The sequence below is a fragment of the Salvelinus alpinus genome, chromosome 10 (genome assembly GCF_045679555.1).
Source record: "Salvelinus alpinus chromosome 10, SLU_Salpinus.1, whole genome shotgun sequence".
Lineage (NCBI taxonomy): Eukaryota > Metazoa > Chordata > Actinopteri > Salmoniformes > Salmonidae > Salvelinus > Salvelinus alpinus.
Window position 1 is genome coordinate 17715642 of NC_092095.1, and position 22697 is coordinate 17738338.

Below are 22697 nucleotides of genomic sequence, written 5' to 3' on the forward strand. Positions count from 1 at the left end.
TACCTGCAGATCACACCTGATCAACTATCTGATGGTACAAAGTTTACTTTTACTGTTTCCCCTCACTGTAAGTCACAGGATCACATTAAACAATAAAACTGATACTCTGTATTTTCTCCTTCAGTTTCAGATGGACTGAGTCCAGGTTCAATCACTGGTATAATAATAGCAGCAGCAGCAGTGATTATAGCAGCAGTGATATGTTACCTGCTGAGAGGTAAGTTATGATGATGATGACATCATAATCTGTTGAACCATTTAACACAACCACCTCCTGATGAACAGAGAGGAGGGTTACATTGGTGGCTTTTGATGAACAGCTTTCACTTTCTGCTATTTTACTGTCTCCTGTCTCAAGGTTTTCTGCCCAAATGCAGAAGTTTTGTCCCAAATTCTGCAGGTAGACGTCCATGGAATATTCATGTCCTTATGGTTACAGGCATTTACTCATACTAGCTGTTTGTGTGTCTGAATCCTGCTAACTCACCCTAAAACTCACCTATCCCCCTCCAGCAAATACAAATGTCAAAATGAAAACGACCGGACTGTAATACCACTTCAGACTGGAGAAGAAAGAGAGGAAGACATAGAAAGACAACAACAAGGTGAAGGAGAAGAGGGGTTAGCCACACCAACCATAGTAATGCCTTGAATCAACATTAAGACAACTTTCCATAAAAAACAAAACATTAATAACATTCAGAGAACTTACCAATGTTTTGAATCTCACTGACATCACGCCACAATAAAACATTTATGTGTTTGCATGATTAAGCAAATTAATTTCTATGTCTACTATCCAACAAGTGTTCTTGATTGGCTGTAGAACGGCCTTTAGACAGTAGGATTGGGTGTAGTGTGTGCATATCACATATTGTCTGTGTGTATCAGATGTAATGTTTGTTTTCCTCCAGCACTAAACCAATAGGTGATATATAACACCATGTTGCAGGTTAATGAATGTAATGAAGTCATCCAGTCCCTGAATAAAGGAGGGAAGTTAAATGAAATAAATTAGATTAAATGTAGGTGTCCACGAGAGACTGGTACAGGGAGTACTTGTTAGTGGGACAAGGTCCCCATCTAGTGGTCTTTATGTGTATTACATCATAAAAACTGGTTGGATTATGGATGTGGATTCGACAAGCAGCGTTCCGTGCTGTATGCTCGTACTAGATTCTGCACAGAGCAATAAGACAGGGAGGAGTTTGTATCCACGACGATAACCCTGGTGTTTGGTTTCCGTGGAGATGGCCAGAGTTCAGGTTCTCATGACATTAAGGGGTCTGGTGTCGGTAGTGATTCTGCTATGGACTGCCACACCCATGGAGTGGGGAGGTGAGCAACAACCATCATTACAGTCGGTCTTAGTTTACCTGTCTTTACCCTCTGTCTGTCTCTGACTGTCTCTGACTTTGTCTCTGTCTGTTTCAAAAAACTCAATTATATAGTGATCTCTAGCCACTGGCGTAACAGTTTCTCTGGGCCCAACCAAGTAGACCACCGGTCGCTGTCCATAGTGCTGAAATCGCAACATGTCTATGCGGCTGCATGTCTATCGAATTGATGATAAGCTTTCTAATGTGCCAGGGCATGGCTTTTGCTAATGGGTAAATGTTTATTGGTAGGCCTATTTGGTCATCACTTTCTCAGGTCTAACTATAAGGCCTACAAGGTCTCTCAATACTGCCATTTTTAGACTACTGGCTGGTGGCAATAATGTAATTAAACTGGAAGAAATGTATTGTACATTTTACAGTAAATTACTGGGAAATAATTTACCAACAAAGTACTGGGAATTTACAGTATTTTATTGGCACTTAATTGCCAGTATATTACTGTAAATGAGGCACCAGTAACTTACTGTAAATATATATTACAGTCCCGTAAATGTAAATCAACATTATTACAGTACCTTATTGAAACTTAATTACCAGTAAATGCATTTAAATTGCTATTACAGTGTTGTAAATGATATTCCAACACCCTGTTGTAAGTTGAGTAAAATACATTATATTAATGTAAATTGCTATAACCATTCAAATGAAACAACTTTGTGTTCAGCAATAGAATAGAAGACAAGAAACTTAAGTACAGTTAAGTTAAGTTTAAGTGAACAGCAATGGCAGGTTTCCACTTTAATATAGTTAGGTCTACATGTACAATAACAAACTGTAGTACAATATGTCTCCACTATCACAGTGACAAGTAAATGTCCTCTTAGAGGTAGATTGGGATAAACAAGGGACGTAAGCACCATCCGAAGGTTCTTCAAAGTAGCCACCCTTTGCCTTGATGACAGCTTTGTGCACTTGGCATTCTCTCAACCAGTTTCATGAGGTAGTCACCAATACAAAAAGGCACTCGCACATCTGAGCAATCTTATTTGCAGGTGCATGGCATCAATTGAACAAGATGAAGGAAAAGGAAACCTGACGAAGGTTCTGACGAAGGCCGTGTGGCCGATACGTAAGCTTATTAAATATCGGTGATACTATCAAGAGCAGTGTGCGGTTTCCTTTTCCTTCATGAGGTAGTCACCTGGAATGCATTTCAATTAACACATGTGCCTTGTTAAAAGTTCATTTGTGGAATTTCTTTCCTTCTTGATGCGTTTGAGCCAATCAGTTGTGTTGTGACAAGGTAGGGGTGGTATACAGAAGATATCCCTATTTGGTAAAAGACCAAGTCCATATTATGGCAAGAACAGCTCAAATGAGCAAAGAGCAACGACAGTCCATTACTTTAAGACATGAAGGTCAGTCAATAAGGAACATTTCAAGAACTTTGAAAGTTTCTTCAAGTGCAGTTGCAAAAAACATCAAGCACTATGATGAAACTGGCTCTCATGAGGACCGCCACAGGAGAGGAAGACCCAGAGTTACCTCTGCTGCAGAGGATAAGTTCATTAGAGTTACCAGCCTCAGAAATTGCAGCCCAAATAAATGCTTCACAGAGTTCAAGTAACAGACATCTCAACATCAACTGTTCAGATTAGACTGCATGAATCAGACCTTCATGATCGAACTGCTGCAAAGAAACCACTACTAAAGGAAACCAATAAGAAGAAGAGAATTGCTTGGGCCAAGAAACACAAGGAATAGACATTAGACCGGTGGAAATCTGTCCTTTGGTCTGATGAGTCCAAATTTGAGATTTTTGGATGCAACTGCTGTGTCTTCGTGAGACGCAGAGTAGGGGAACGGATGATCTCTGCATGTGTGGTTCCCATCATGAAGCATGGAGGAGGAGGTGTGATGGTGTGGGGGTGCTTTGCTAGTGAGAGTGTCAGTGATTTATTTTGAATTCAAGACACACTTAACCAGCATGTCTACCACAGCATTCTGCGGAGATACACCATCCAATCTGGTTTGGGCTTAGTGGGACTATCATTTGTTTTTCAACAGGAAGAAGAAAGAGAGGAAGACATAGAAAGACAACAACAAGAACAAGGTCAAGGAGAAGAGGGGTCAGCCACAGCAGACATACTAGTGTCTCAGACAGAAGGAGAGGACATTGATCCTGGGTAAGACAAAAATGACATTCTAGAACTCTCTCTGGTGTGTAAGCAGAGTCAAAAGTCAAGAAGAATATGAGAAGAAATGTGTCAGTGTTCTACAGGATGTGGTCATGGTCTCTCTTAGAAAGAGACAATGGCTATTATTGACTAGCTAATACATTGATGACCAAACCACTACTGGTTTAGACACTAGAATCTTGTACAGACCTGAAAGAATTCAGTAACTATAACTATAAGCAATTATTAAAATTTTACCTACAGAAGACAAGGTGAAGCTATAATCATATTCCTTTAGGATCCATATGGAGTGGCAAGCAGGGGGGTAGCAGCTATGGGTTGTTTCTGGACCGGCACCATCTTTGACGACAAAAAGCACTTCGTTTTGCAAATATAAAATGTGCATTTACCAATGTCTCTCTCCTGTATTCAGTGTACTTACTATTCAGTGACAGTATATTATCCCTTGCTTTGTCTCATTCACCTTCATTGTGTCTTGGAGAGGCCTGGCAGCCTTTTACACACACTGAATGGACAGGACAGGACCTGTTTCATTGTCAGAAGTAACTTGCTGGCATGTTAATCAATCAATTAAAATACATTTTTAGCAGAAGTAGTTGATTGATTGTTGGACATCGTTTTTTAAGTTTAGTTACATTTATTGTGTGTGTGTATGCATTATGCTATGGGATGAGGAACTAGCTACACTGTGATATCAAGTTATTTACTGTAGCATCACACCCTCACCTTGATGAATGTAGGTTATCATTACCTGTATGTAACGGGATCCCTCTGGAACTCCCAGACAGTCTCTCTCTGAAAAGAGAGGAGCTATAGAAGCAGGAATAATACATTACCTGAAGCAGAAAGGTTAGCTATGATGATGATGACAACCATAGTTAGCCTCTATTGAATAATTTAACAAATCAAAATGTTCTGTATTTAGAATGATATTGGCTATTGGTTTTGATTGAGTTCTACAGAGATACAGTCACCAGCAGATGAATGTGAGATGACTGCCTCCACCACAGGTACTGTAGGACTGCTTTCTGTATCCAGTGATATATCACTCTGTTTAGGAGATGAAATGAAACCGACTTATCCACCTATCCACCGGTCTTTCTCTGTGCAGCTAATGAAAACGGTCCATTTGGAGAACTACTTCTAAATGGGGGACAAAAAGGGGGAGATATTGACGAACAACAAGGAGAAGAGCTAACATAGCAGCAATACTGTTGCAGTGTCTCAACAGTGAAAATAACCGTATTCACAGTGATTCACCTAGGCGGGAGTTACCAGTCAAATAACACACTCTGATTGGTTTCTTTCCTTTGGTTGGTTATATTATTATCTGTGAATTTAACGCTGTCCTAATGTCCTAATAAGAAAAGATTCATACAAGCCCTGTCATTCTACATAATACTATGAACAATGTTATTAAATATGTTAACTTTACTAGCCTTTGTTTTCTTCTACTTAATGTTGCCTGCTCAACCCCAAACCAAACCTCAGTTTTCCACCTCTTAACATTTGGATCAGTGAGTAGACCTAGTGAATAATGCCTGGTCTCCAAGGCAACACTGCACCAGTGTCTGAAAGGTTGTTGGTGCATTACAGAGCCTGAATGGTATTCATGGGAACTGTCCACAGGTGAATGCAACCTTCTCTTGATCTTTTGGGTCCACATCAACCTGCCAGTAACCAGAAGACACTGGTCTAATACCAAGTGTCCTGCTTGAGACTGGTCAGTGACTCCTGGATTCTGGGAGGGGGCTTGCAACCTTGTGGGACCATGTGCTGAACGTGTGTTCATGTTGGCCAAAGATAAATGCCCCTCTGGAGAATCTGAGGTCAGTTTTGTATTCTCATTCAGGGTTTAGAATAAGACTTTAGGAAGGGAAATCTGATCAAAGATCTGTGCCTAAGGGCAACTCCTACCCAGAGATGGATCAGGTCAAAGACAGCTGAACATCGCCATCTAGTGGCCGTACAGCCTCGGCACCATATGCCTACACCTGATTGAACACAGATACAATAGGGTCTAGAATAAGTTTGGGAACTCATGGCCTAGACTCTAGGCCATGAGTTCCCAAACTTATTCTCATTCTAATAACTGAAAATTCTCGCGACCCCAACCATGTAAGAAAATAAATATGTAATTAACAGAAAATGTTAACTTTTTTATTTGGGACTATGGCAGTCAATTGAAGAACATTGTAACAGTATTTCTAATTGTCTTCACAACTCACCATCACATAATTGTAATGTCGGACTATGACAGTCAATTGCAAAGTAGTCTGACATATTGTTTCTTATCTCACCACCACTAATGAGTTGGGTGTGGCTTGATGCATGTTGTGTCGGAGATTCTCAGTCAGGGGGCGTGGTCGACGTTGAGCACCTCATCTCTGCTGTCACATCCAACCTCGATCGATATTTGGTTTTAATGCAGACGAGAGCACTGATGGTGCTTTCAAGACTACTGGGAACTCAGGAAAATCATGACGTCAGTGATTTTCAGGTTGGAAAGTCGGAGCTCTAGAAACAGGCCTGAGTTCTCGAGTTGGAGTCAAAATTATTTATTTTCCCATTTCCCATTTGCTTTGAACGCGCTGAAGTCGGAAGTCAGAGATTTCCAAGTTCCCAGTTAATTAAGACGCGGCATTAATGCTCAGAGGGAGACAGCAGTGTACTATTCCCTTTGAGTCAGAAACCAAAACTCCTCCGTGATGACACGTGAACGCATTCAGTCACATGACAGCTTTATCAGCGGTTCGATTTCACTTTTCACTTCACCTCACATACAGCAACTCATTTGCATAACATTGTGTAATAGGCTGAGAGACTTTCGAACGTGTAAAACATTACAATAGCATCTCACGACGTATAGCGAACACAAGTCAATGCATGTGCATCTCGGCCGTCACAGCTAAAGTCCATTTGGAGAGCATAAGCTCTGGAGTCGTTCAGTCAGTTTCCTCTTGATTACAAGCAATAGCATGAATTATTTGTTATCTGACAAAGGTATTGATATGAGTTTCTGTGCCTCTGTCTCCCCACACATTGTTTTCACCTTATCAATTGCTGCCGGTAATATCAAAGTCTCTGCATTAGTGTGTGGTTTCATAGTGTAGCGGGCCTTACCATTCACCATGGGAATGATTTAAGAACAACAGTCAAGAGCAAACTTTTCCCATGATCTAAGGGCGCTCTCTCGTTGAATTCTATCGTTTATATTTCAATAATTCTCATTTAGATTTTGAAGGTTAACCACTTTACAATGATTTTGAGATACAAAGAAGATAATATATACATATTTTTGTATATATAAATATTTTGTTCAGGATTTTAAAACATTCTCCCACGAGACCATTTTCATATCAGGCGACCCCACATGGGGTCAAACCCCTAGTTTGGGAACCGCCGGTCTAAGCAAATCTCTGTTTTTTAGATACACAACAGTGAGTCAGTTGTAAATATTTAATAAAATCACACAAGTATATACAGTGGGGAGAACAAGTATTTGATACACTGCCGATTTTGCAGGTTTTCCTACTTACAAAGCATGTAGAGGTCTGTAATTTTTATCATAGGTACACTTCAACTGTGAGAGACGGAATCTAAAACAAAAATCCAGAAAATCACATTGTATGATTTTTAAGTAATTAATTTGCATTTTATTGCATGACATAAGTCTTTGATACATCAGAAAAGCAGAACTTAATATTTGGTACAGAAACCTTTGTTTGCAATTATAGAGATCATACGTTTCCTGTAGTTATTGACCAGGTTTGCACACACTGCAGCAGGGATTTTGGCCCACTCCTCCATACAGACCTTCTCCAGATCCTTCAGGTTTCGGGGCTGTCGCTGGGAAATACGGACTTTCAGCTCCCTCCAAAGATTTTCTATTGGGTTCAGGTCTGGAGACTGGCTAGCCGACTCCAGGACCTTGACATGCTTCTTACGGAGCCACTCCTTAGTTGCCCTGGCTGTGTGTTTCAGGTCGTTGTCATGCTGGAAGACCCAGCCACAACCCATCTTCAATGTTCTTACTGAGGGAAGGAGGTTGTTGGCCAAGATCTCGCGATACATGGCCCCATCCATCCTCCCCTCAATACGGTGCAGTCGTCCTGTCCCCTTTGCAGAAAAGCATCCCCAAAGAATGATGTTTCCACCTCCATGCTACACGGTTGGGATGGTGTTCTTGGGGTTGTACTCATCCTTCTTCTTCCTCCAAACACGGCGAGTGGAGTTTAGACCAAAAAGCTCTATTTTTGTCTCATCAGACCACATGACCTTCTCCCATTCCTCCTCTGGATTATCCAGATGGTCATTGGCAAACTTCAGACGGGCCTGGACATGCGCTGGCTTGAGCAGGGGGACCTTGTGTGCGCTGCAGGATTTTAATCCATGACGCCGTAGTGTGTTACTAATGGTTTTCTTTGAGACTGTGGTCCCAGCTCTCTTCAGGTCATTGACCAGGTCCTGTCGTTCTGGGCTGATCCCTCACCTTCCTCATGATCACTGATGCCCCACGAGGTGAGATCTTGCATGGAGCCCCAGACCGAGGGTGATTGACCGTCATCTTGAACTTCTTCCATTTTCTAATAATTGCGCCAACAGTTGTTGCCTTCTCAACAAGCTGCTTGCCTATTGCCCTGTAGCCCATCCCAGCCTTGTGCAGGTCTACAATTTTCTCCCTGATGTCCTTACACAGCTCTATGGTCTTGGCCATTGTGGAGAGGTTGGAGTCTGTTTGATTGAGTGTGAGGACAGGTGTCTTTTATACAGGTAACGAGTTGCAGGAAACCCTGCAAAATCGGCAGTGTATCAAATACTTGTTCTCCCCACTGTATGTACATGGGACTGTCAGAAACATACAAGTCAAAATCGCAACACTGTTTCCTCAAGCAACACCTTTCCAACTGGAAAAGTTGGACCCCCCCTTAAAAGAGTTAGATGCACTATTGTAAAGTGGTTGTTCCACTGGATATCATAAGGTGAATGCACCAATTTGTAAGTCGCTCTGGATAAGAGCGTCTGCTAAATGACTTAAATGTAAATGTTAAATGTAAAAGATCAGCGGCCAACAAATGGGGTGTTACAGACTCTAACACAAGGCTACACTACGACTGTCAGCAATCCACATGCTTCAGGGGTGTCTCAAAAACAACAACTGGCAACCCTGCTCAAAAACAAACATCTCCTGGCTCCTGCATGCACTCATAGATGTAGAATCAGTTTACATACAATAGACCCTGAGGTGTATATGACAGGTGTGTGTGATCTCTTTACAGACACACACATGGGGTGTGTGTTCTTGGAGGAGTGTGTCCTGCCCTGCAGCTTCCAGCCAGACCGTGATGAGGTCGTCAACTGGCTCAAACAGGAAGTGCCTTCCACTCCTTCCAGCGAGGAGGGGAGTGGACTGTGCATGAGCAGTACGCTGGCCGCACCTCCCTCACACACCTGGTTTCCCGTGGCAACACATCACTGCACCTGACGGGGTGTGGCCCAGGGACCGCGGCAGATACAAGTGTCACGTGCGTACCTCTGCAGGCGTGTACAAAGCCAATGCCATCGTCACGGTGGAGGGTGAGTCAAGCTGTCAATAGAACAGTAGACACACCCACAGTGACTGTTCTAGCTTGTTGCAGTTATTCTATCAATGTATGATCAGTTGATGTGTGTATATATAGTACCGGTCAAAAGTTTGGACACACCTACTCATTCAAGGGTTTTTCTTTATTTTTACTATTTTCTACATTGTAGAATAATAGTGAAGAAATCAAAACTACAAAATAACACATATGGAATTATGTAGTAACCAAAAAAGTGTTTATAAAATGTAAAATATATTTTGATTTGTTTTTCTTCAATGTTGCCACCTTTTGACTTGATGACAGCTTTGCACACTCTTGTTATTCTCTCAACCAGTTTCATGAGGTCGTCACCTCCCTCTCCTGGAGTTTCACAAATCACAACGAAGCGGACCTCATCCTCACCTACGACAGCCAATCACAGCTCAGTTCTGCCTCAGCACCCTGGGAGGCCTGTGCGTGATTGGATGTCCTCAGGCTTCCGCTCGGTGACGGATCGCGGCAATTGGTCAACCCAGTCAGTCTGGAACACACAGGGACCTATAGCTGTGTTTGCTCTTCCCCCCAGAATACACACACAGAACACACCGGGGTCAACATCTCAGCTGTCACTGGTGAGAGAACACTCACACCTACACACACTAACCATACCGACGAGTGTCTGTTAGGGGTTTACCGTCTCTGAATATTACCCGTGTGTATATTACCTGTGTAGATATTACCTGTGTGTCTGTTACCTGTGTGTATATTACCTGTGTGTAGTTACCTGTGTGTATGTTATATTACCTGTGTGTATGTTACCTGTGTGTATGTTATATTACCTGTGTGTCTGTTACCTGTGTGTAGGTTATATTACCTGTGTGTAGGTTATGTTACCTGTGTGTCTGTTATATTACCTGTGTGTATGTTACCTGTGTGTATGTTATATTACCTGTGTGTATGTTACCTGTGTGTATGTTATATTACCTGTGTGTATGTTACCTGTGTGTAGGTTATATTACCTGTGTGTCTGTTACCTGTGTGTATGTTATATTACCTGTGTGTATGTTACCTGTGTGTATGTTATATTACCTGTGTGTATGTTACCTGTGTGTAGGTTATATTACCTGTGTGTCTGTTACCTGTGTGTATGTTATATTACCTGTGTGTATGTTACCTGTGTGTAGGTAAGCGTATGATATGTCAACAGGCATCTCGGTGGTGGATCTTTGCCGTGGTGAAAGCAATGCTGACTCTCGCCCTCACAGGAATTCTGGGAAATCTGAAAGTCCGAGGTAAGGAGTATGGGCAGGGGGAAGGTTTAACTATAATAATAAACCTAACATTATCTGTCTATATTCACAAATGTGTAGTAATACTGAGAGAACTAAGGGTGAATGAGCTTGCAGGTAAATGACGGTTGAAATACTTCTACATTTACCCTATCTGTACCTGAGGCCCCTTTTCCTGTCACCAGGAAACCAGTCCAAGCCCAGAAAGAGACCAGAGGAAACCAGTGAGATGAAGCCAGTGAAACCTAAGTCACAGTCCAGCTTTACTGTGGAGTGTATGTGTAGTACCCAGCCAGACCTCCAGGACAGACCCTCAACTAACTGTAGTATCCAGGACAGACCCTCAACTAACTGTAGTATCCAGGACAGACCCTCAACTAACTGTAGTATCCAGGACAGACCATCAACTAACTGTAGTATCCAGGACAGACCCTCAACTATCTGTAGTATCCAGGACAGACCCTCAACTAACTGTAGTATCCAGGACAGGCCATCAACTAACTGTAGTATCCAGGACAGACCCTCAACTATCTGTAGTATCCAGGACAGACCACAAGAAGGTGTAAGAATTATACCTACATAGGAGCGGCATCTATGAAGGAACTTTTCATGTCTTTGAACTTCAAAGAGTTGGCTTAACATTGATGCTAACTAGCTTGTGTGCAGAGCGGCACAAGAATTCAAGTCTAGCAGTACGGACATTTTGCGTTAACACAGTCGCTGCCTTGTCATAAATACCAAGCTCAGTCACAACTTCACAAGGGGGGGAGGGGTCATTTGTCTAGGGCATAAAGTCCATATCCACTCTGCAAATGTTTCACAATGCGCTAATCTTTGCCCTACACTTATTCGGCAAATAGTAAAAGCACTTGTGCTTCTACACCTGCATTGCTTGTTGTTTGGGGTTTTAGGCTGGGTTTCTGTACAGCACTTTGAGATATCAGGGCGATATAAATAAATTTGATTTGATTTTGATTTGACTTGTGTAAGGAGCAGCACACTCCTCACTTCACATCCTGGATGGAAACAGTTTTTAGGAATAATCAGCAACAAAACAGGAATGACAAGCACAAGATTCTTTACAATCTATTAAGAGGGAGAGGAGCTCGTTTCCACAATAACCCAGTGGTCTGATCTCCGTGGAGATGGCCTGGGGTCTGGTTTCCATGACATTAAGGGGTCTGTTGTCAGTGGTGATTCTACTGTGGACTGCCACATCCACAGATGGGAGAGGTGAGTGACAACCATTGTCTTAGTTCATCCGTCTTTGAATTATAATTGTACCTCTATGTAACTAGGCAAGTCAGTTAAGAACAAATTCTTATTTACAATGATGGCCTACCCCGGCCAAACCCAGACCAGTTGTGCTCCGCCCTATGGGACTCCCAATCACGGCTGGATGTGATGCAGCAATAGGCAGTGTCTTAGACCACTGCTCCACTCGGGAGCCACTCTTCACCTTTTGTGTGACTCAAAATATTACATTCCAAAATATTTCCAACAGATGTAAGATCTTAATCTGATCACTCTTTTGTTGCTGTGAAATTTCCTGCAAGGTAGGAAAAGCAAAGTTCTAGTGTATTCAAGTTTAAAGGCTTCTAAATATTGTGATTTCCACTTTAAAATGGCAGACTTGATTTGCCCTATCAAAAAATGTATCAATGTTTAAATGTATCATGTCCATTATTTACAATCCACATAATAATTCACATTTCCTGTTGCTGCAGGATTATTTTCCTGCTGTAGCAAACAGGCTCAAGGTAGATCCCACATCTGTAGTCCTGGGTCTGTTTGACAGTAAGTGCTGAGCTAGCATCAGCTGGGAGGAGGGAAGTTGTTATCACATAGGACTGACAGGATTTTACTGATATAAACTCACTGGAATCACCTCACATGAGTTTAACTGTAAAACAAGCTTCTCTGAAACATGAATTACTTAATTCAAGAGCAGACCTATTGTGAGTAGTGATCATTGGCCACTTCCACCCTAGGGCAAAGTGTTATACAGATAAATCATCATGTGATCATGTGATTGACAATGAGGTTTCAAGAAAGTCAATCGTGATTATGTTTGAAGATCAGTGACTCAACTTAACAGACTGTTGAACCATCTTAGCTTGTCCCAAAAATTTAAATTATTACTAAATGGGTGTGGTGTTATAAGAGGCATAAAGGAAGTGTAGTCATTCAGGTCTGACTGGAGTCTTTACTTTAGATTGTGATTTTAGTTAGAGGTTAGGTGCTGTGGGTGAGGAGGGGGGCGGGTGGAGGACCGAGGATGACCAAAATGACAGATTAGACTCAGGTTAATATTAAAAATTACAAGTCAATAACACTCTGATATAAACAAAGGGCCTACTCACGTTACCAAGGTATCTGACTATTGGGGAGAATAGGACTGTGTTTGAATCCCTTCTTGTCCAGATGCTTATTTAACGTTTGTGTTTATTCTCTTGCAGACGTCCATGTAACCTGTGTGTTCTCAGAGGATTGTGTCCTGCCCTGCAGCTTCCAGCGTGGCAGTGAGGAAGTCATCCACTGGCTAAAACTAGAAGACAAGGACCTGACTGTCATGACCATCCACTCCTACTACTACAGTACAGATCAGCTCAAAGAGCAGAGCCAGCATTACAGAGGGAGAACAGCCCTGTTCAATGACCAGATCCCCAAAGGAAATGCTTCACTACTGCTGAGAGGGATCACACTCCAGGACCAGGGCAAATACAAGTGTTACACCAGCACTATTTTAGGCAACAAGGAGTCCTTCATTAACATAGCAGTGGAAGGTACGCAACGTCTGTCTGTCTGTCTATGATGATCACTTCATGGCTGCTCCATGTGTAATGTCTACTTTGTTGCAGCTCCAGTCCGCTTGGTGGACATACAGTTATCAGATGACATCATCACCTGCAGTTATACAGGTATCTACCCTGAGCCTAAACTCACCTGGTCCACTGACCCCCCCTCTGACCTTTCATTTGACCCTGGAACCATCCAGAACTCCACCAGCATCAAGGTGGATGACCGGGGCCTCTATGACATCACCAGCACAAAACAGTTTAGCAGAGACCGAACCAACATCTGTACCGTGACCTCTGGGACAATAGAAAGGACAGCAACCCTGAAACAGCAAGGTAATCAATTGATCAACCCATTAATCAAACATTTCATAAATCAATGAAGAAATCAACAAATTATCTGGCTGCAAACTGTACAAAAACAAGACAACATTGTGAGATAAAATACACAAAGATCAAGCTAAAAAGGCTGTTTCTCATGACATCATTTCAGATCCGGTCCAGGGTTCTCCAAGCAGTGAGGTGTCCATCCCCTGCAGTGTCTCTCAATCTGACCTCCTGACCTTTGACCTCACCTGGAGGTTCAACCAGATAGACACCATCCTCACCTCCACCAAGGGCACACCTCAGATGTATGTTGATGACCAGTGGAAGGAGCAGGTTCAGAGTTTGTCTGACTCTGGCAGCCTTCAGCTCCACAAGTTAACCAAGATCCACCAGGGGACCTACAGCTGTGAACTCTCTACTGCCAGAGACACACACCTGATCCTCACCTACCTGCAGATCACACCTGATCAACTATCTGATGGTACAAAGTTTACTTTTACTGTTTCCCCTCACTGTAAGTCACAGGATCACATTAAACAATAAAACTGATACTCTGTATTTTCTCCTTCAGTTTCAGATGGACTGAGTCCAGGTTCAATCACTGGTATAATAATAGCAGCAGCAGCAGTGATTATAGCAGCAGTGATATGTTACCTGCTGAGAGGTAAGTTATGATGATGATGACATCATAATCTGTTGAACCATTTAACACAACCACCCCCTGATGAACAGAGAGGAGGGTTACATTGGTGGCTTTTGATGAACAGCTTTCACTTTCTGCTATTTTAATGTCTCCCATCTCAAGGTTTTCAGTGCAAATCCAAAAGGCCCACAAGGTCTCAAGAGATGAACACCATCTCACCTGAAGAGGAAGAGTCACTCTCTGCCGCAGGTAGACCTCCATGGAATATGCATGTCCTCATTGTTACATGCATTTACTCATACTAGCTGTTTGTGTGTCTGAGTCCTGCTAACTCACCCTAAACTCACCTATCCCCCTCCAGCAAATACAAATGGTCCAAATGAAAACGATCAGAGTGGAAAACCACTTCAGAGTGAAGAAGAAAGAGAGGAGACACAGAAAGAAGAGATGTCAGCCACATCAACCATACTAATGCCTCAGAATCCAGGAGAGGACACTGACTCAGGGGAGGACAAAGAGGAAAGTTGACAAGCGTGTAATTGTCCAATTGCATACAGTACCAGTCAAAAGTACCAGTCAAAAGTTTGGACACACCTACTCATTCAAGGATTTTTTTTTACAGTTTCCTACATTGTTGAATAATAGTGAAGACATTGAAACTATGAAATAACACATATGGAATCATGTAGTAACCAAAAAAGTGTTACACAAATCTTTGACTTGACACTCTTGGCATTCTCTCAACCAGCTTCAACTGGAATGCTTTTCCAACAGTCTTGAAGGAGTTCACACATATGCTGAGCACTTGTTGGCTGCTTTTCCTTCACCCTGCAGTCCAACTGAACCCAAACCATCTCAATTGGGTTGAGGTCGGGTGATTACGGAGGCCAGGTCATCTGATGCAGCACTCCATCACTCTCCTTCTTGGTCAAATAGCACTTACACAGCCTGGAGGTGTGATGGGTCATTGTCCTGTTGAAAAACAAATGATAATCCCACTAAGCGTAAACAAGATGAGATGGCGTATCGCTGCAGAATTCTGTGGTAGTCATGCTGGTTAAGTGTGCCTTGAATTCTAAATAAATCATTGACAGTGTCACTAGCAAAGCACCCACACATCATCACACCTCCTCCTCCATGCTTCACGGTGGGAACCACACATATGGAGATCATCCGTTCACCTACTCTGTGTCTCACGAAGACACAGTGGTTGGAACAAAAAATCTCAAATTTAGACTCATCAGACCAAAGGACAGATTTCCAACGGTGTAATGTCCATTGCTTGTGTTTCTTGGCCCATGCAAGTCTCTTCTTCTTATTGGTGTCCTTTAGTAGTGGTTTCTTTGCAGCAATTTGACCATGAAGGTCTGATTCACACAGTCCCCTTTGAACAATTGATGTTGAGATGTGTCTGTTACTTGAACTCTGTGAAGCATTTATTTGGGCTGCAATCTGAGGTGTAGTTAACTCTAATGAACATATCCTCTGCAGCAGAGGTAACTCTGGGTCTTCCTTTTCTGTGGCGGTCTTCATGAGAGCCTGATGGTTTTGCGACAGTACTTTAAGAAATGTTCTTGACATTTTCTGGATTGACTGACTTTCATATCACCTCTCCAGGGGGTGTGGGACGGTAGCGTCCCACCTGGCCAACATCCGGTGAAATTGCAGAGCGCCAAATTCAAAATAAATTACTATAAATATTTAACTTTCATGAAATCACAAGTGTAATACATCAAAATAAAGCTTAACTTGTTGTTATTCCAGCCGCAGTGTCAGATTTCAATAAAGCTTTACGGCGAAAGCAAACCATGCGATTATCTGAGGACAGTCCTCAGCACACAAAACATTACATACAGTTACCAGTCAAGTAGATTATCCACGAAGGTCAGAAATAGCAATAAAATTAATCACTTACCTTTGATGATCTTCGTATGGTTGCACTCACAAGACTCCCAGTTACACAATAAATGTTTGTTTTGTATGATAAAGTCACTCTTTAACACTGTCCTAATGTCCTAATGAGAAAAGATTCATACAAGCCCTGTCATTCCACATAATACTACGAACAATGTTATAAAATGTCAATTTACCCATGTCTGTCTCCAGTACTCAGTTTAGTTACTATTCGGTGACAGTATGTCATTCGCCATCTTTGTGTCTTGGAGAGGCATGTCAGCCTCAACACACACTGAATGGACAGGACAGGACCTGTTTCACCATCAGAAGTAACTTGCTGGCATGTTAATCAATCAATAACAATACATTATTAGGAGAAGTAGTTGATTGATTGCGGGACATAGTTTTTAAAGTTTCAGTTTATTTTATTGCGTGTGTGCGCATTCAAATCAAATCAAATTTGATTTGTCACATACACATGGTTAGCAGATGTTCATGCGAGTGTAGCGAAATGCTTGTGCTTCTAGTTCCGACCATGCAATAATATCTAACAAGTAATCTAACAATTTCACAACAACTACCTTATACACACAAGTGTAAAGGAATGAATAAGAATATGTAGATAAAAATATATGGATTAGCGATGGCCAAACGGCATAGGCAAGATGCAGTAGATGGTATAGAGTACAGTATATACACATTATATAAAGTGGCATTGTTTAAAGTGGCTAGTGATACATTTATTACATCCAATTTTTAATTATTAAAGTGGCTAGAGATGAGTCAGTGTGTTGGCAGCAGCCACTCAATGTTAGTGATGGATGTTTAACAGTCTGATGGCCTTGAGATAGAAGCTGTTTTTTAGTCTCTCGGTCCCGGCTTTGATGCACCTGTACTGACCTCGCCTTCTGGATGATAGCGGGGTGAACAGGCAGTGGCTCGGGTGGTTGTTGTCCTTGATGATCTTTTTGGCCTTCCTGTGACATCGGGTGGTGTAGGTGTCCTGGAGGGCAGGTAGTTTGCCCCCGGTGATGCGTTGTGCAGACCTCACTACCCTCTGGAGAGCCTTACGGTTGTGGGCGGAGCAGTTGCCATACCAGGCAGTGATACAGCCCGACAGGATGCTCTCGATTGTGCATCTGTAAAGGTTTGTGAGTGTTTTTGGTGACAATCCGAATTTATTCAGCCTCCTGAGGTTGAAGAGGCGCTGCTGCGCCTTCTTCACCACGCTGTCTGTGTGGGTGGACCATTTCAGTTTGTCCTTGATGTGTATGCCGAAGAACTTAACTTTCCACCTTGTCCACTACTGTCCCGTCGATGTGGATAGGTGGGTGCTCCCTCTGCTGTTTCCTGAAGTCCACGATCATCTCCTTTGTTTTGTTGACGTTGAGTGTGAGGTTATTTCCTGACACCACACTCCGAGGGCCCTACCTCCTCCCTGTAGGCCGTCTCGTCGTTGTTGGTAATCAAGCCTACCACTGTGGCGTCATCTGAAAACTTGATGATTGAGTTGGCGGTCTGCATGGCCACGCAGTCATGGGTAAACAAGGAGTACAGGAGAGCATTGATTTTGTTATAGCAGGAGGAAGTAGCTATACTGTGATTCTGAGTTTATACATTTCATAGAGAATGGAAGTGACGATTGGTTTTGATTGGGTTATACAACCTTCCCATAAAGTCTCCCACAGGTTTCCTCATGGATCTATCCAGTCATGTTCTCAGTTTGTTCAGAGAACGTTAAGGAACAACGTTCTTCTGTGGCAATTTTAGTACTTCAGCATAACATTTACTACAGGTTTCCTTATGGTTCTACTTAAAGTCATGTTCTCAGAACATTAAGAAAACTTGCCATAAAAACTAAAATAAAACATTAGAAACGTTCAAAGGATGTTATTTAAAAACACATACATTCTGTTGTCAGCATCAACAAAACTCTCTCTTCTCTATCTTGTTAAATGTGTTCAGGTGTGTTGGCCCACTAATTGGCCACACCTGATCTTAATGAGTGCTTGTTTCCTTTGAAATAGGGTTTGTTTGAATGGACTAAAATGAACAGCTTTGTATGAGTGGCGCAGTGGACTAATTCCATGGATAGAGAGCAGAAGATCATCAGTTTGAATCTCATTGACGCCATGCCACAATAAAAAATCTATGTGTTTGCATGATCAATGCATTTCCATGGGTCTTATCTTCAAATAACCTACTATTTCTGATCTCAGAATGTTAATAAAACGTTTAGGGAACCATAGAAAAATGTTCTCAGAATCTCCCTGGAAACTAAAAATATATGTTCCAGGAACGGGCACATTTTTTACTTCCGTTCTCAGGATGTTTAGAAACGTCCTGTTTTAATGTTTAGGAAACTCTTGGTTTTATTACCAGAACCAATGGGAAACCAAAAACGGAGGTTCCCAACACTTCCAAGGAACCAAATATGCTATCTGGGCTAATAGCGATAGCAGAAATGCCTTATTCACAGTGGACGTCGCACAAGGCAGATATTTTCTTTCTGTTGGTCCATTTAATTATCTGTGAATGTTTGTTGTCCTTATGTTTTGATATTGAGGAGAAAAGTACTGCCATAATAGCGCTGGATCATCCCACATTATACTGTGAACATTAAATACATTCACTTTACTAGTCTTTGTTTGCTTCTGCTTCATGTTGCCTGCTCAACCCCAAACCAAAACTCTCAGTTTTACACCTCTTAACATTTGGATCAGTGAGTCAATAATAGTCAATAATGCCTGGTCTTTGAAAGCTGTCTGGTGCATTACAGAGTCTGAATGACATTTGTCGTGGAAAATTGCAAGATGATGTTATAATGCTTGTAAGATGATGTGATAATGCTTGTATTACATTATAATAGTTGTTATTCGACAGAATAGAGTATTGTGTGTGTGTTCCACTCAGGATGGGCCTCTATGAGATAGCACTGACAGAGGAGATTTACGATGTCTTTGGGTAATAAAGCCTAAAGAGCATTCCAGATAACATGAGGTAATGTTATCGTGCTATACCGTACCAGGGTGAGACGGGTTCCAGTTTGGAGTAGGAGGGGGCCAGACACTGGTCTTTACAATGAAAACTGTTGACACAGCAGTAACTGTCTGCTATGTTTTATAGATATCTTTCATACAAATCTTAACCTTTGTGAACTGTTCCTAAGATCTGTGGTTCGTCAGTGTACGTCGAGAGGGATGTATCTTGGCTATAAAAGATCTTTGTACTTTGTACTTTGTACTTTGTGTGTGTGTGTGTGTGTGTGTGTGTGTGTGTGTGTGTGTGTGTGTGTGTGTGTGTGTGTGTGTGTGTGTGTGTGTGTGTGTGTGTGTGTGTGTGTGTGTGTGTGTGTGTGTGTGTGTGTGTGTGTGTGTGTGTGTGTGTGTGTGTGTGTGTGTGTGTGTGTGTTTTATCAGAGGCCATTGAGCCCCTACATTACACACCGGGTCCTCCTACACCACAGGAGTGTGTTTTCAGGCCCATTTCACTCTACATGATGATTATTACCACACAGCAGAAACCTGTCCACAGCCACACAGTGCTGATATATTAACACACACACTACACACAAGCCATAAGACTAAATAACTAACAAAATGGCTACACTGACTATCTGCATTGACCCTTTCATTTTGCACTGATAATCACAGGACTCAAAACACTCACACTGACACTCCAAAACACACACACACTCACACACAAAAACTCACATCCAATCATCATATCACCTGCTGCTACATATCTACCCCTACCACTGCAGTATCCCTGCACATTGTAAACATGGTATTGGAACTGACCCTGTATATACTGTAGCTTGTATACTTTCTCATGTTCTTCTTATTTCTATTTCTCATGTGTTTTTGTTCTACTTTACTATATTTTATAGTACTATACTGTATATTGATATTGATTACTTTATTAACGGGAAAAGAGCTGGCAGAAAGGCATTGCACTAATCTAGCGCACATGACAATAAAAACCTGACACTTAAAAATATTAGCATGTGGAAACAGTGACAGAAACTAAACCAAAGCATGAATTGCTGTCATACCTTGTCCATAGACTACTTACAGGTTAAAGAAACCAATGTGTCATTTTGTCATTTGGGTGAACTATCCCTTTAACTTGGTCTACCAATGGCACTGCTCTTGAAGAGTGAAACTAGGCTTACTGCTAAGGATTGTACATTCACATACCAGTCACATACCAACACAAAACCGGAATAGGCACATTCCTCTGTGACAAACTGGCTTCGGCTGAGAGTGACAGCACAGCTACTAAATTCTGACAGAGAGGAGTTGTATCCAAGACGATAACACTGTGGTCTGGTCTTCGTGGAGATGGCCTGGGGACTGGTTTCCATGACATTAAGGGGTCTGGTGTTGGTGGTGATTCTGCTGTGGACTGTCACATCCTCAGATGGGGGAGGTGAGTAACAACCATCATCATTCTGTCTTAGTTCATCTGTCTTTACCTTCTGTCTGTCTCAAAATATTACATTCCAAAATAACTCCTACGTAGTCCTAGTCCCTAGACACACGTTAGGCTCTAGTGTAGTACGAGCATTAAATAGGTGTAAGTAATGTGGTGAAACCTCTACCAAGACAGATTATCATTGCAGACTCCATATCATATGATAACATGTAACTGTAAAACAAGCTTCTCTGAAATATGAATTACTGTAGATCATAAACATGTTGGTCATTACAGAAGACTGAGAAATTAATTCAAGAGCCGACTTTTTCTGTTGTGCGAAGTGATCTTTAGCCACTTCCACCCTAAGGCAAAGTGTTAAACACTGATTATACCAAATTTGTCCATAAACCCCGATTTTGCCCTCAGAACCTCCTCAGCTCATCGGGGCTTGGACTCTACAAGGTGTCGAAAGCATTTCAAAGGGATGCTGGCCCATGTTGAATCCAATGCTTCCCACAGTTCTGTCAAGTTGGCTGGATGTCCTTTGGGTGGTGGACCATTCTTAAAACACACAGGAAACTGTTGGGCATGAAAACCCTAGCAGCGTTGCAATTCTTGACACAAACCGGTGCGCCTGGCACCTACTATCATACCCTGTTCAAAGGCACTTACATATTTTGTCTAGTCCCTTCACCCTCTGAATGGCACACATACACAATCCATGTCTCAATTGTCCTAAGGCTTAAAAATCATTCTTTAACCGGTCTTCTCCCCTTCATCTACACTGATTGAAGTGGATTTAACAAGTGACATCAGTAAGGGATCAATAAGATTTCATCAATAAGCTTTCACCTGTATTCACCTGGTCAGTCTATGACATGGAAAGAGCAGGTGTCTTTAATGTTTTGTGTAGTCAGTGTTGATGAATCATCATGTGATCATCTGAATGACTATGATGTCTCAACAATACTATCTGTGGTTATGTTTGAACTACTAATAGAAGATCAGTGATTTAACTGGCACCTACTATCATACCCTGTTCAAATGCACTTACATATTTTGTCTAGTCCCTTCACCCTCTGAATGGCACACATACACAATCCATGTCTCAATTGTCTCAAGACTTAAAAATCCTTCTTTAACCTTTCTGAACCACCCATCACGGATCCGGGATAATTGTCATCAGCAACGCTGAATAGCATAGGGTAGCATAGCGCCACAGGTAAATAATATTACTAGAAAATATTCATATTCATGAAATCACAAGTGCAATATTGCAAAACACAGCTTAGCCTTTTGTTAATCCACCTGTCATCTCAGATTTTGAAATTATGCTTTACAGCGAAAGCAATACAAGCGTTTGTGTAAGTTTATCGATCGCTCGACAAAACAATAAGTACACATAGCATCAGGTAACTTGGTCACGAAAATCAGAAAAGCAATCAAATTAATCGTTTACCTTTGATGATCTTCGGATGTTTTCACTCACGAGACTCCCAGTTAGACAACAAATGTTCCTTTTGTTCCATAAAGATATTTTATATATCCAAATACCTCCGTTAGTTTGGTGCGTTATGCCCAGGAATCCACCGGAAAGAGCGGTCACGACAACGCAGACAAAAATTCCAAATTATATCCATAATGTCCACAGAAACATGTCAAACGTTTTTTTATAATCCATCCTCAGGGTGTTTTTCAAATATCTATTCGATAATATATCAACCGGGACAGTTGGCTTTTCACTAGGGCCGGGAGTAACAATGGCTGCCTTTCTCTTTTGCGCACAACTCACTCTGAGAGCCCTCACCTATCCACTTACGCAATGTGGTCGTTCACGCTCATTCTTCAAAATAAAAGCCTGAAACTATGTGTAAAGGCTGTTGACACCTTAGGGAAGCCATAGAAAAAGGATATCCCTTTAAATGGGCAATAGGGATGCATAGGAACAGAGAGTTTTCAAAAACAGGGGCACTTCCTGATTGGATTTTCCTCAGGTTTTAGCCTGCAATATCAGTTCTGTTTAACTCACAGACAAAATGTTGACAGTTTTGGAAACTTCAGAGTGTTTTCTATCCTAATCTGACAATTAAATGCATATTCTAATTTCGGGGGCTGAGAAATAGGCAGTTTCAAATGGGTACGTTTTTTAGCCAAAAACGAAATACTGCCCCCTAGCCTTAATAACCTGTCTTCCCCTTCATCTACACCGATTGAAGTGGATTT

General features: G+C 41.8%; 2 protein-coding genes across 2 annotated transcripts in view; both read left to right on the forward strand.

Moving 5' to 3' along the window:
* LOC139531589 (uncharacterized) overlaps positions 1-770 on the forward strand; it is a 4748-nt gene extending 3978 nt beyond the window's left edge. The window contains exon 4 of the mRNA XM_071328178.1: positions 514-770. Coding sequence (XP_071184279.1) covers positions 514-652 — 139 coding nt within the window. The 3' untranslated portion in view covers positions 653-770. The remainder of the gene's footprint in view (positions 1-513) is intronic.
* Positions 771-8627: 7857 nt separating this feature from the next.
* LOC139532900 (hemicentin-1-like) overlaps positions 8628-22697 on the forward strand; it is a 28952-nt gene continuing 14882 nt past the window's right edge. Inside the window, exons 1-9 of the mRNA XM_071331063.1 lie at positions 8628-9115; positions 9458-9734; positions 10310-10394; positions 12851-13177; positions 13253-13525; positions 13683-13997; positions 14088-14180; positions 14322-14408; positions 14521-14682. Of these exons, the coding sequence (XP_071187164.1) occupies positions 9462-9734; positions 10310-10394; positions 12851-13177; positions 13253-13525; positions 13683-13997; positions 14088-14180; positions 14322-14408; positions 14521-14682 (1615 nt within the window). The 5' untranslated portion in view covers positions 8628-9115; positions 9458-9461. The remainder of the gene's footprint in view (positions 9116-9457; positions 9735-10309; positions 10395-12850; positions 13178-13252; positions 13526-13682; positions 13998-14087; positions 14181-14321; positions 14409-14520; positions 14683-22697) is intronic.